General features: G+C 37.4%; 1 protein-coding gene and 1 long non-coding RNA gene across 6 annotated transcripts in view; one reads left to right on the forward strand and one right to left on the reverse strand.

Annotated features, from left to right (window-relative positions):
• Positions 1-6,241: 6,241 nt before the first annotated feature.
• The window catches only part of LOC108035862 (homeobox protein Nkx-2.4), a 56,509-nt gene continuing 47,853 nt past the window's right edge, over positions 6,242-14,897 (reverse strand). For all 5 annotated transcript variants that reach the window (XM_044092754.2, XM_044092755.2, XM_044092756.2 and 2 more), the window contains one exon: positions 6,242-6,968. In XM_044092754.2, the coding sequence (XP_043948689.1) occupies positions 6,537-6,968 (432 nt within the window). In that variant the 3' untranslated portion in view covers positions 6,242-6,536. The remainder of the gene's footprint in view (positions 6,969-14,897) is intronic.
• Positions 13,799-14,897, forward strand: part of LOC122818544 (uncharacterized) — a 53,201-nt gene continuing 52,102 nt past the window's right edge. The window contains exon 1 of the long non-coding RNA XR_007765460.1: positions 13,799-13,944. This is a non-coding gene — a long non-coding RNA (uncharacterized LOC122818544). The remainder of the gene's footprint in view (positions 13,945-14,897) is intronic.

A 14,897-nucleotide genomic window follows, 5' to 3' on the forward strand; every position in this document is an offset into this window, starting at 1 on the left:
CTAAAACAGAATAGGAATGAAGTGAATCTACCGCCTTAAAAATAAGGACTTTGTCCATGTCGCACAGAGGCTTAATGTCACCCTGGACGATTTCCAAACTCTCACGTTTTTCATTCTTGATCACCAAACTGTCACGTTCCCCAAACTCTCACGTTCTCTATTCTCTCTTCGCAGCGCCGTTACAACGCGAATTTGCCGCGTACCTGGTAAGCGGCCATCTGCTGTAACTGCTGCCGGGATTTGTTTGGAGTTATTCAACTCCTTGCTAAACATATGGCGCCGTCAACCAAACGTGGGCGTAGCCGATTTGTACCTGACTTCGCAAAAATAGTCAAACCTCTCAAAGATTACAATCGCAAGTGCAATAAGTGGGTGTGCACAACAAAACATCTGACGGCATTCGAAGAGGTAAAGGCGAGACTCATTGCAGACACCTTACTGGCGTGTCTGGATTTCGACAAACCAATTACCCTGCGATAATCTACAGGGATCTTCAGAAAGACACAAGACTGAAGCACCGGGTCAACAAAGCGAGGGTTCATCAGGGCAACCAGGATCGTCAGAGATGCCGAAGAATACAAGTGGTGAAATATCCTCATATCGCGTATTTATAAATTTGGTGTTCGTCACACACAATCTAAAGAGTTAGTCACACGAATTTCGTAGCGAGCAGACCACAAAAATCAGTTCGTTGCATTCGGCGCCCAAAACGTGATTGTCCCAATAATGAAAGCAACTAAATAAGAATGGGAAAGAAGTGAATCTACCGTCTTAGGAAGGAGGAATCCGACATGTCGCAAAGAGGCTTTATGTCAGCCTGGACGGAAGATTAGAAGACATGAGAAGGACATGTGGCCCATAATTCTCCGATGCCGGAATTGCTTCGCCAACAATAAGCAATGGAAAACATGGGCAGGGCCGCGTTCGAATTTCAAAATGCTGCTGGTGCTGATAGATCAAGTTGGTCGAATCCCTAGAAAGCTTTCAAAGAACGCATAATTGCGAGGTATAGGTTGCCGAAAGTAGTCAGTATTTCTAGAGTTTCCAAGCAACAGTTCACACCCAGCAGGAGAACCCGACTGAGGGAGCAATTAGTACGTTGAAGACACTGATAGCGAAATTCACCGGGCAGGACCAAATAAACTGGGAAGAAAAATGACGTGAAATCATAAGAGCAGTTGACACGAGCGTTTCGGAATCCACACACCGTCGTTCATTACCCAAGGTAGAGAACCATCATTACCGAGGGCCCTATACGACAGAGAGACGACTGACTGAGACCTCGGAGAAGGCCAACAAACTCAGGAAAATTTTCGAGATTGTAAGGCGTGATATAGAGTCTCTCAGAATCAGGTTAGGCATTATAACCTAAGGAAGCCAGCGGAGGGTGTCGTCGTATGCACCGAGGAACGCCACTTATTAAAAGCGCCCGAGGGGTTCGAATCAAAATTGGCCCCAAGATACGACGGACCTTACCAAGTCGCCTTACCTTCGCGTCAGCAGTAATCTGCAAAGTACGCCACGTAAACACGTAAGCGAGCTGAACCAGCACCCAACGCAAAACACAAGCAAGCAGCTACAACAAGCAGATACAACAGACGCAAAGCAACATTGCATCTTCAAAGATTCTTAAAGAACACAACGAAAAGACTACCGATAGTCCATTGCGCCAGATCCAGCTTTGTAGTTCAAGGCACACTGGGTTCTTAATAACTTTCCCAGCGATACCCTGGTTTCTCGTCGCAGGTCTCTATTGCTCGACGATTTGACTTGTTGCTGTTGTTAGTCAATCGGTTCTTTGGGATTGATAACTCACTGATCTTGATGTACTGAATCCTCGTGATCAATTGCTCCAGCTGCCAGCGGTTTGGCATTATCTTATACTGTTATTTCCCTTTTACACTCGGCACTCTAGTACTCTCCAGTAAAGGTCGAAAGTCCATGGATACTGTTTGACCCCTTTGACCTTGACCCAAGCCTTCAACCTGGAGTCCTTTTTCTTGGAGCTGTCTTGTACATTCCCCTACTTCTCTTCTCTAAACTAGTCCAGATGGAGTAGCCGATGCACTTGGTTCATATTGGTTCCCTAGGAAAATCGGGTCGTCAACGAATCAGGTATTATCCGAACCTCATTTAAATTTCTATTGGTGGTACCCATATTAAGATTCCGTAGGGGAACCAACACTACGGAAAATATATTCGCCGCTCAAATTGGCTGTTAGACAGTAAAGAAAGCTTAATAACATTACCGGGGAACACACGAGTCGACTTGAGTCTAAGTATGACTTATGAATTACAAAATATCATTCCCCTTCTGTATATCCGAGGACATGACTTACGAATTACAGAAAAGAAACACTTCTGGATTAGAGGAAGAATATTAACAAAGAATGTAAAACAAACGCGCCCCAAGAATCCTAAATTAGATCGGATTAGGGATGAGAAAGTAAAAACAAGAGCGCCCGCTATAGTCGAGAGCCTCGATTATTGGATACGCGTTACTCAGCTTAAAAAAGCAAAACGGAAAAGGAAATATATAAGCAGCAAAATGATATTTTAGGGCGCCACCAACTGACTATTTCTTGTTTAGGTCACTCGACAGATATTGATGATACAACTGTAATCCATACAGATTTTGCGGATTGTGGTTGTTAGTGTGGGCGTGGCAACCCTCTGGAATAAACTTTCGCTTCGCATGAAGCCCAGGAATCTGCATACCTAGTCAGATTGCTCTAGCTTTTATAATTTTTGATATCTCAGCGTTCATACGATCATCAAGAAAATAAATACTTTATGGGGTCGGAAAAGCTTCCTCTTTGTTGTTACATACTATATATAATATATATAATTCTTTGCGACCCGTTTTCCAAATAACTTAAGGGCGTATAGTACGTAAATTATTTTGTTTTTATACCCTTCCAGAGGAAATATTGATTTCAGTCAGAAGTTTGCAACGCAGTAAAGGAAACGTTTCCGACCCCATAAAGTATATATATTCTTAATCAGCGTTACTAGACGAGTCGATCTACGCAAACTAGTCTCTCAGTTTTTAAGCTATCGGGCTGAAACTTTCGCAAAAGTCTTCTTTCTATGGCAGGTAGTATATACTCGTAGAATACCTGCCGTGACCGCTACTCGTTTAAATAGTGATATCTTTCCAATTTTTCTCCGACTGACAGTAAATGTTAATACAATATTCGTCAAACGTTGTACGTCAAAAAAAATTTTAAAAAACAAGAAAGAAAGTTAACTTTGGCAAGCCGAAGTTTGTATACCCTTGCAGTTATAAGAAATAATCAACTTTAGTAAATAATTTGTTTCATATTATTTTCGCACTAATTTTCCGATCGTTCCCATGACAGCTATATGATATAGTCGTCCGATTTGGATAAATTTTAAATCGAATTTCAGAACTAATTAAAAAATGTTATTTCCAAGCTTAGAAGGTTCTCTGTTAAGAAACACCAAATATATAATGTTAATAAAAATTTAAAAAAATTATATAAAATTTAAATCGAATTTCAGAACTAATTAAAAAATGTTATTTCCAAGCTTAGAAGGTTATCTGTTAAGAAACACCGAATATATAATGTTTTCATATTATATTACCACTACATATTTTCATATACTCCGCAGCTGGCGCTGACACTGGGCGAATATAGATCAGATGTTTGTGTCCTTCGTACCGAACAGTTACACATCGTTACGCTGCAGTATCTGTTAATTGAAGTTTTCTGTGTGTGCATCAGCGACTCTATGTAAATATAAAAGAATTTTTTACTGACCGCGCAGAAAACTTCTAATCGTACTCATGAACAGTATCTTGGCGGTCGGCCATGCATATCTTTTAATTTTTCTATACAAAACCAGGGTTCTTTTCTCATAATTAAACAAAAGAACTTGGAATAAACGCAAAACAAAAGGCAGCTAAACAATGTTAAATTTATTAAATGGGTCTCGCGTGGTTCCATATTCACTCGATTTTCCATGAGCAAACACCCATCATTCTCCTAACTTCGTGAGGGGAGCACCATAAGCGATCCCTATCCCACATCGACGATAAATACATGCACATTTTTTCACTTTCAATTGTGCACACAAAAATCATATTTCCACTTGAATTTTAGTAATCACACGCATATACATCCAAACTCAACACGTACAACATTGCACAGATTGGGTCTTACCACATTTTTCGCGCGCACTTTGGCTGTACCGGACTCTTAGCACCTCTTGTCTTGATTGCATACCACGCGTTTTCTGGTATTTCTTCAGTACAGTGAGAAAGTGCAAATTTTCGACATTTAATAGCAGCATTGCATAGGCATTTACATATTAGGAATAACCTGTAAAAGGGGAAAGTGCTGATAACAATGGGTTGAATGTGAAACCGTTGGTAGAACTACCTCAGCAAAGGATGATGCAAACGAAATTCTGGTAAATTTCAGAAGAATCGCACAAAAATGAGGCCACGTTCTTAGTCAAGAACCACTCCCAAAATAATTCAAAATGGAAAACCGCTCAGATATTTTAAATGAGTTAGATGATCTATGTGTATCAGCAAAGGCATTGCAATCGTTCTGAAAAAGAAATAAATCATTCTCTCTTCGCAAGCAATCAAAGTTTAAATTCTTCGACAAGCCACAGTAGAATACTACCACATATTAAAATCCCAAAATTTTACGGTAACTACGCCGAGTTTACAAATTGAATAGGTTTGTTCATAGCTTGGTTTAGCATGTCGAAAAGTTTAACCATCTGCTACCCTGTTTGGAAATGGAAGCGTTAGGAACAATAAAGGCTTACCAGATCAAAAAAGCAAGTCATGCCAAAGCCCATGCGGCCCTGATCAGGGGTTATGATAATCCGTGTCTAATATTATTAAGAAGTATACCTGGCTTGTTTTGTAAGGATGAGAGGAACAACTAAGTAACGGCCTAATTCCGTTATGGAAAAAAATAAAACCCAAAAAAGGTATTAAATTTACTTTTTATAAAAATAAATTTAAAATTTTTTTTATAAAAAGCCATAATAATTCTTGGTCAATTAGTAAAAACGTCATAAAGATATCATAAAACAGTCAGAAGTAATAGGACAATGACCACATTGTGACCCCTAAACCTCCGGTAAAACTCAAAATTTCGGAAAACCGTTCAAACAAAGTTCTTATTTTGTTTTTTTTTTTTCCTTGAAGGTATCTAGATGAGTACTTCTGGCGTATTTGTCCTTTCCCAAACATGTCGCTAAGCAAGGGTCGACCAACATGTCGACGCGCTTAGGTTTCTGGACGATAACCTGAGATCGATGCCAGATATATTAATGCCTAAAGGGAGTCGTTTTGATAAATTAAACATTGAGTACCTGCACTACGTAAACGCCCACGTAGGACCGCGTGCGCTAGTAGGCATGCTTCGGCGGGCAATCTGGTCGATCAGTCGACCCCTTGGAATTGGCGGAGTCGATCTGTTCACATTAAACTCGACGAGCCCAATCGGTGTGAGGCTTGCAGTTATTTCTCAATCCTCTGGCATAAGCTGGATCTGATTATAAGTGCAGATCAGACCGTTTCTAAAGAATACGGATTTGCTGACGAAAACCTGGTTAATGTCGTGACATTTGGCAACAAGTACCGGTCGGGAACAGTGTTAGCGTTCAACGGACGATAACATTCACTAGCCGAAATATCCTTATTTTTCTTCACCATATGTAATGGCGATGCACAGACTCTGCTGCTTGGGTGACATATTACAGCATTAAGCATCAACAGGATACAGAGATTGGTATTTATATTGCGTAACGATATCAATATAATTTTTATTTGGTGTGTACGGTTAAGATGGGTAGACACTAACACGTTTCTCGTCCCGTATGTTTTTATTGGTATTTCATTGGCGGCAAACAGGAGATGGTTGGCATCGGGCGAAGGAAGTAACTGCGTTGACCATGGGCCCCCTGTACTCCCAAGTCCAAACAGCCAATAATCAAAGATTATCATGATCGCCTTGAGTAATCGACACTACGAGTCGCAATCCTTTGCTCCTTCTCCTTGTCGCTATTTATAAACATTACATGGCTAGATCATCTTGTCTAGTTTGCTGATCCAGAATATACATTCTTTGTGGTTGCAGACACGTCGCCTTTAGAAATCAAGAAAGGCTACAAATATGAATTCATACGGGAGCGGCAGCCGAAAAAATATATTTGTGGTAAAAGTCATAGCAAATAACAGTGAAAGCTGCTCTTTATGTTTGAATTTCCATATCATATATCTTTCAATAATATTTATTTATTAAATACATTGTCCTAGTTATATACACTTATATAAATATTTTTGAGCAGTTATTTTATAATTATATATGTATATTTTATTAAATTTGTTTACTATTAAACTTAAAGTAAGGTTATATTATAATTGTATATTTAATGAAACTGATATCCGATATAACATTTTAGTTTGTATTTAGGTAATATCTCCTACATACATAGCCGAATAGAGTACACTTAGAAAAAAATAAACGAACCTCAATCATACAGTTTTACCATGCTCGCCCCTGTAAAGGTAAATATCCACCACATTGCTGCTGATGTCCATTGGAAATGAAATTATTTTGGTTTCTGTATGCCATTGCTAAGCTATTTGACATCAAAGTATTATTGCAGGGCTGTTGCAGCATAGCAACGTTGGAACCTCCAACAGTCCCATAACCAGCGAGTAAAGAAGTAGATGTATCTGGCGAGTGAGAATTTGGAGCATCTCCTGTAATTAGATTGAGACCGCTCGACACATTAGCAGTTCCAGAAACTCCTCCGCTATTGGTATTTCCACTATTTGTAGAACCGTTATTATTTCCTGCCGACGTGGTACTATTTCCATGTGATTGCGATTGAGTCGAATTGTTATTTCCGGAACAGGGCTTACCATCCTTTACAAGTACAGGAACGGCAACACGTCTCGGTGAGCTTGCAGACTAGAATCAAAGATAAAAATAATTACTTTAAAAAAATCTATTATATTAAAAATAATTAAAAGTTTATAAAAGCGTATTGTAAAATACTATAATTAAATAGCTCGAATTTATCAGTAAGTCTCTTAAAATATTATTAAGTAGTAAACCACTATTTTTAAACAAGAAAGAACGCTAAAGTAGAGTGTACCGACTAACTAACCGTGTTAAAAAAATACTTTTTACATGTTACGTACGTCCTCCAAATAGAAAGAGTCATATAGAAACACAACGGTAAATCTTAAGTCGAGGGGAGAGGTGCATTTAACTAACCACACTCAAACTGGTGAAGGAAGAAGAAAATGCCATTTAGAAACTCGAGGATTATGATCGACCTTCTGGTAACCATACTTGGTGCAACAGTCAGCGTGAAAAGTAATCGTAGTCTGTTCGATCCATACTGGCAACAAAGTTAAAGCTCTAGTCTGGTATAGGGACCTAAAGCGATTAGAAAAGGGGGAGGAATCCATTCTGGTGTCTTGCTGACGGATGACGCTAGCTCCGAAGCAAGGCGACTTTTCAGGCGCGTTCACGTTGTCTACTGCCACCAAGACAAGCCACTTTACCCAACAGAATTTGAGGAGGATACAAATAGCAGAATATTGTGTGACGGACAACCGCCGCCAATATAATCAAAGAACGAAAGGACTATCAACCATAAGAGCGACTTCGTTTGTCTGTGTCGACGAGAGAAGTGGAGTAGGTAAGAAATAAAGATCGTATTGCTCGCGACGACCTATGTGTGAAGGGAAGGGAACGTGGTCGAAATACATACCGATCGTATTGCGAAAAAGCGATAGTTTTGCTATGTTATTTCCAAGCTGAGAAGGTTATATGCTAAAAACACCAAAGATATATATTTTTTTAATTTTTCCGATAGTCCCTATGAGAGCTATAAGATATAGTTGTCAGATCCGACTGGTTCCGACTTATATACTACCTGCAATAGAAAAAAGACTTTTAAAAAAGTTTCATCCCGATAGCTTCAAAAGTGAGAGACTAGTTTGCGTAGAAACGGACAGACAGACGGACATGACTAGATCGACCCGTCAAGTGACGCTGATCAAGAATATATATACTTATATGGTGTCGGAAACGTCTCCTTCACTGCGTTGCGAACTTCTGACTGAAATTATTATACCCTCTGCAAGGGTATTAAAAAAAGGGTATACAAATATAAACAAAATGATATTTGACAAATTCTTTTTGCAGTTACTACTATTTTAAACGTTATTTTAGTGTTCTTGAATCATTCTAATGATGTGACACAGCTCTTAAATATATCTCTATTAAACTGGTATTTAAAAATCCTACGCAGCCTACAAAACTTAATTTGTAACCCGTGACATGAAGCTTACTGCCAGAATTTATTATCAACATAATGCGAAAATGTTTCGGTTTTTAACGAACCAATCTAAAGAAAGAAAATAAATTTGGGGTAAAAATTTAATCAAGCCACTATTTTAAATAACATAAAACAAATGGGAACATATTGATTTTGTCAATAAAATTTGCAAAGTCCAATCTAACACCGCTGCTAGCTGTATCTCGATTTACTTGTAGAACACAGATCAATAGAGCTACCGATTCTGATCAAGAATAAAAGTACTTCTCTTAGTTACTTTAAATTTTCTTTAAACTAAAAAAAAAAAAAAACAAGACTATGAATAAAATAGCAAAGCCTCTATTTTCAAGACGTAACACAGATCCAAAGAGCCGGACGTACAGGCGAACATTGCTAGATCGACTTCCTAGGGATCCTGATGAAGAATATATATTATGTTAGAAACGTTTTCTAACCGAAATCATAATACATCGACAAGGATATAAAAATGTGTAAAGTGGTACAAACTCTTCCAAGATGGACAAAAAGATGCCAACCACGAGCCTCGCTCCCCCAACAAATACTGAAAATGTTCAGGAAGTGAAGAAAGTTGTTTTGGAAAATCGTCGCATCACTATCAGAGAAGTTAATAAGGATGTCGGTATATCGCTGGGCTCATTCCATGAAATTTTCTCAAATTAATTTTTAGAGAACGGACCGTTAAATGACGTCAACGACGATGCAGATTTACTCAGAAGGGTCGAAACTGGTGCCAAACCATGGGAATATATTTATGATATCGAAACCAAAGCCCCATCGTCCCAATGAAAGAGCCCAGATTAGCCAAGACCGAAAAAATTAAAATCGAAGAGCACGCAATACACTTATAACTTATAATACTGTGTTTTTGCAATGTCAAATTCCCATTAATGATATATAATACTGGTATGAATACACTTTTTTTTATACAAGTAAGTTTATTAGATACAAATGGTCACACCTTTTTCCATCAGTCCATTATCTCTGCATTTTACTCATGGTTTAAAGAAATCGTGAAAACCATAGCGTAAACATATTAAAAAAGAGATATCATTTAGGTATATCGACACTGACCATCTTAAATACCCCTTTGACAAGGAGAGCAAAAACCAACAGAACCACTCCCTAGAATTGATGATATATTAGATCAACTAAGTAGATATGGACTTTTGTTAGTCGCATAATAAGAACGCAATTATTTTCTGCTTGACGTATTTGACAGTGTTTAAGCTTAGGCGTGCGTTTTATTATCTATTTTTTTGGCTTAAATAAAATGCTCATGCGGAGACTACGTATCAATAGTGTCGGCAAAAGTAGAAAAGTGGCCACCCTTTCAGTGAAGTTCGAACTAGGTGTATATGGGTGACGCTTTAGGTGTGCTTTTGAAAAATGACTTCCTGGAAGTATATTTTCATCCCTCTCGCACTATAAAAAAAAACACTGTGGTCGGCACTCCACGTAGTGACAAAGCGCGCCAGGTGGGTGTGCGAAGGCGACTACTATATATGCACGAAGATGTGAAAATCTACTGTAATCTACAGTAAAACATCAATCGAAAGGGTATTGCAAAAACTAAAAGACTTTTAGAAAATCATCTGGTTTGGGGGAAAGAGTGGTGAAAGGGTGTAAGTGAAAATTGGAAAATTTTTATCTTTTGGGATCGGTGGGAATAATTAATATTCACCTTATTGTACTTTTACTTAAAATACGCGACAAATTACACCTCAAATGTCAAAATCGGTTGTTCCATTCAAAAGAATTACTCAAAACCAGATTTTGGGGGACTTCTCAAAATGAAACTAGGAAGAACGCTATAGTCGAGTGCCTCGATGGAGATATATAGGTAGGTATAGGTCTATAGGTATTGATGAGATTAATACATTGCAGTTAACATTTTTTTTCTATTAAAAACGGATTGTGGGCGTGGCACCCTGCTGAAAGAAAGTTGCAATGCGTAGGAATATTCTAGCTCTTAAAGTTTCCGATATCTCAGCGTTCATACCAGCGTTTATATGGACGGACGGTCGGACAGACGGACATGGCTAAATCGACTCGGCTAGTGATCCTGACCAAGAATATATATACTTTATGGACGAATTTAGTATACCCTTGTACTCTGCGAGTAACGGGTAAAAAAAATAATTCTGTTTGTCAGCTTGTCCTAAAATTATGTTTTAAAATGCTAGAAATTTAAGGCGATGCTAAACAGCTCAATATAAAAACATTAGTTTTACCACTTTTGGAAAAACTCGCCAGCTAGAATTGGCTCAAACACTTACACCCCCAACTTCCAAACTAATAATATGGTGATCAGCAATTCTCAAAACCAATGGGTGATACTGAGCGCTTAGTACTGTTACCAATTGGGCTACGATTGGTTTGTTGGGTGCTGGTCATGTTAAGCACCCTTGTGTTATTCTTTTTTTCTGTGTTCCACTTGCGTGTTGTTATATACATATACTCGTATTCTAATACAGTCCACCTCAACAACAACTTCTAATACAGTCCACTCCAAGTAATTTTTTCCTAAAATTACTGCTTAGTATTTCTTAGCCTTAAAAATCAATCCTAATTTAAGCAGATTTACTTCAGCAAAAACGTCTACAATTAAATTGTGCAGGTGAAAAACAAACGCACCGACAAACAAACATAAGTCTTCACAATTCTCGCTATGTTATTCCGCTATTCGCACCCACATAGTACATATACTCGAACATCTTCGTTTTACCAGTGCACAGTGGGTCAAGGGATCTCAATAATAGTTTGTAGCAAACTTGAAAAATTAAAGTCCGTATATTTTTACAAAAATCCATGCGGCAAGCGGTAAAGGCTGCATATGCTCCGATTGCGTTATGGCTGCATGCGAGAACGCCGCAAACATCAAATCAATACTCAAGGCGAAATATAACGAAACGTATTCCGCATACGAAACGTTTGCAGCTCAGATCCTCGATCAAATACAGCAGGATTCCTCCCAAATACCTCCAACTCCAGTAACTCCGTCCCAAAATTCCACGTAATTTGGCTGCCGGCTCCCTCTTATAGACCCTTTCACGGCGATATACATAGACAATCCGAGTCTAACATCAGTTGAAAAATTATTGCACTTAAATTAAAAAACAAGTGGCGAAGATCATTCTATGGTTACGAGATACCCACTCACCAATGATGACTCTGCCTGAAAACTTTAAGTGAGCGCTTCGAATACAAGCGATTGCAGGTGAACAGTTACCTGAAATCCCTGTTCCATAGTACAGGAGTCTGGAGCTGCCTTAAAGAAACGCTTAGCAATCTATCCAAAAGGAGTCTGTCGATAGTTTCCGATCAGTCAATTCCTTTCTTGTCAGTCCAAAGACACAAATCGAGTGGCAGAATTTCAAAAAATAAATTCATCGTTCAATAATTCAAATGTTCACGGCAGAAGGGCGTTTAATTTGTGGAGCAAGTATACATACAGCAGCAGTTTATCCAGAAGTCTCCATATATAACACACCATATACTGGAAACTATAACAGTTAGACTGTTACGATTTAAGTTTTTGATTCTTTAACTTCTTACGCAGGGCAAGTTTGTTTGTCCTACGCCCATAGATAATAATAAATTTATTAAAACATGTGTGTGTCCATAAGATGGAGAGCAGTGCGTGGTTAACTTATTTGATTGAAAACATACAAATTTAAACCCTCTCTCTCTTTCTCTCTCACCAAATACCAATTTCAATTATCTAGTTCCAATTAATGTTATATTTAAATATCGATGAAAAAATTAAAAAAAAAAAAATTATCTTAGGTGTTTTTAACATATAACCTTCTAAGCTTGGAAATAACATTTTTTAATGAGTTGTGAATTTCGAATTAAATTTTATCCAAATCGGACGACTATATCATATAGCTGCCATACGAACAACCGGAACATTGGTGGGAAAATAATATGAAAATATGCTATTTTAAAATTTGAATTCTTTTGTTTATTACAATATTGTGTGTACACAACCGGACTGTAAACATTATTAAACAAACAAACAGGGCACCATCGATTAAAATTTTTAAATAACAAGTTCTCAAGTTAAAGACACTGTTTGTTCTCTTTTTTAAATATAGTGACATATCCATAGTTCAACGTACTCCAATGCACATGTTTACACAGCCACACATACACACAGTCACCCTCGAGACACCCTTTAAGAAATAATAATCAAGTCACCCTCTAAGAAATAAGAATTAAAATCCAAAAATTATCATGAAACAAAAACCTCAGCTTGTAGAATAAACAATTAGAACGGGCCGCTGTTCAGACTATCGGCATGTTCCCACAATTCAGGATACTCCGATTTCGGGACCCAAGTCTGGAGTCTAAAGTCCAAAGTTAGAGAGTCACTCAATAGCAACAAAACCCACTCACAAAAAGCTCTAAAGCTCAAAACCGACGTATGATCGTAAATGAAGTAGGAGTTAGAGAGTGAGTTCAGTTTGAGATTTGTCAATAGCAAGTCGGTTTTCTTCTAATATAAAAATTATAACCAGTTTAAGAATAAGAAATCAAATAAAGTTTTTTCTTTAAACTTAAACTTATGGTGCAAGAATTAAATTGTCGCAGTCGGTAGGATCTCAAAAAATCCTTTAAAAGTCGCCGGTACTGATCAAAAAGAAGGATAATACTATACGATGAAGGATAATACTATATATACTGTATCCTGATCAGCGTAAATTCCGTGAACAAAAAAGGACAATAATAAGAGATCCGCAAAAGAATCTATGTGTAAATCATTCGCACGCAGAATTTGAATAAAATCCAAATCGGTCAATACGCGCTTAATCTAAAAAATTATAAGTGCCTATATTGAAAACAAAAATAAATTAAATTAAACAAGAAAACGACAAAATGGCTAAACCATCAGCGCTACCACAGCTGTCCCAGATTCATTTGAATCAATTGATCGAACAAATAAAGGAATTACAATACTTTGATGGAAATCCAGCGGTATATCGCCAGGGTTGAGTACCTCCTACAACTAATCCCCTTCTCAAGATGCCAGACAAACTGGAGCCATCGAAAGGACCATTGTTGACTCAGCGCAAGCAGTCATCGAGGAAGAAAAATCTAATCACAGGCCTTATGAAGACATCATCCAGCACATCCGGGACACCCCTTACCAAGGAAGCATCAGTAAGTTCGTAAATGAACTTAAGCTTCAAAAGTACACAATAAATTAGAATTAGAGCAAGACCCAACAGAAAGATTACTTTATACAAGTAAATTAAATAAAACTATAAGGGATTGTATCGAGAGAAAACTTCCTGACAGATTGTATAATTGTTTATCCAAAAAAGATATTACCACTCTTGCCAACCTAAAAGAAGCAGCAATGATTCTAGGCCATTGGGGTGCAGACCCATTCCATAACTATAAACCTAGACGTCATGATAATCGAAGGTATTCGTGAGGTTCACATCAAAATTATTATTATCAAAAGTTTAATTCTCAAAATTATCCAAAGTATAACAATAACAATTCAAGGGATAATAATAATTCATCAAACCCTCAAAATTCACAAAGTAAAAATCACTAGGAAACAAGGTAATTATCAAGAGTTTAGGAGAAACCTAGATCAAGGCAGGGCACAAAATCCTTTAAATTTCCAGGCATCTACTTCAAACAATTCTCCCAATGCACCTGTTGAAAGACAAAGGGAAACTGACAGTGCACAGAACAGGATGGACATAAATTTTCAGCAAACTGCCTCAGATACAGAAAGTGTTGCCCTTATGTCAGAGTAATGATTAAGGGAAAACAGTTTAGAGCTATGATAGATACAGGGTCATCTAAACTTAAAGTGTATACAATAAATAGATCAATAGAATTGAATAAAAGTGTAACATTAGATAAAATCTGTCCTACTAAACAGAAATTTTATTTACATAAATTTTCTGATAATTATGATATTTTGATAGGCAGAGATTATTTAAAAGAAAGTAAAGAAAAAATAAATTATGAGGAAGAAACAGTGATGTTAGGAGACACGTTACTTTATATAAAGTATGGAGAATATGATATGGACAAGGATAAGACCGCAGTAAAATGCCTTAATCCACCATCGTTTGAAAAGAAAATAAATTGAAAAGGATAAGACCGCATTAGAATGACTTAATCCACCTTTGTCAAATGACCAGTCATTTAATTTTGCCATAAGTAATCAATTAAAAGAATGTAATGAATACGGTTAGGACACTTGAATGAGGAAGGAACAAAGAAAAAGAAAGTTTAAAAAAGGGTTTATTTCAATTTAATGACATCCAGTACAAGGAAGGTGAAAATTTGACTTTTACAAGTGCTATTAAACATTCAATTCAAACCAAGCATGAAGATCCAGTATATAGGAAACCATAAAAATACCCTCAAACTTTTGACGAAGAAGTCAATAAGCAAATAAATGAAATGATTGAACAGGAATAATTCGTAAATCAAAATCTCCCTGTTGTTCACCAATCTGGATAGTTCCAAAAAAGCGAAGCTCTTCAAATGGAACCATA

This window comes from Drosophila biarmipes, unplaced genomic scaffold (assembly GCF_025231255.1).
Source record: "Drosophila biarmipes strain raj3 unplaced genomic scaffold, RU_DBia_V1.1 ptg000017l, whole genome shotgun sequence".
Taxonomy (NCBI): domain Eukaryota; kingdom Metazoa; phylum Arthropoda; class Insecta; order Diptera; family Drosophilidae; genus Drosophila; species Drosophila biarmipes.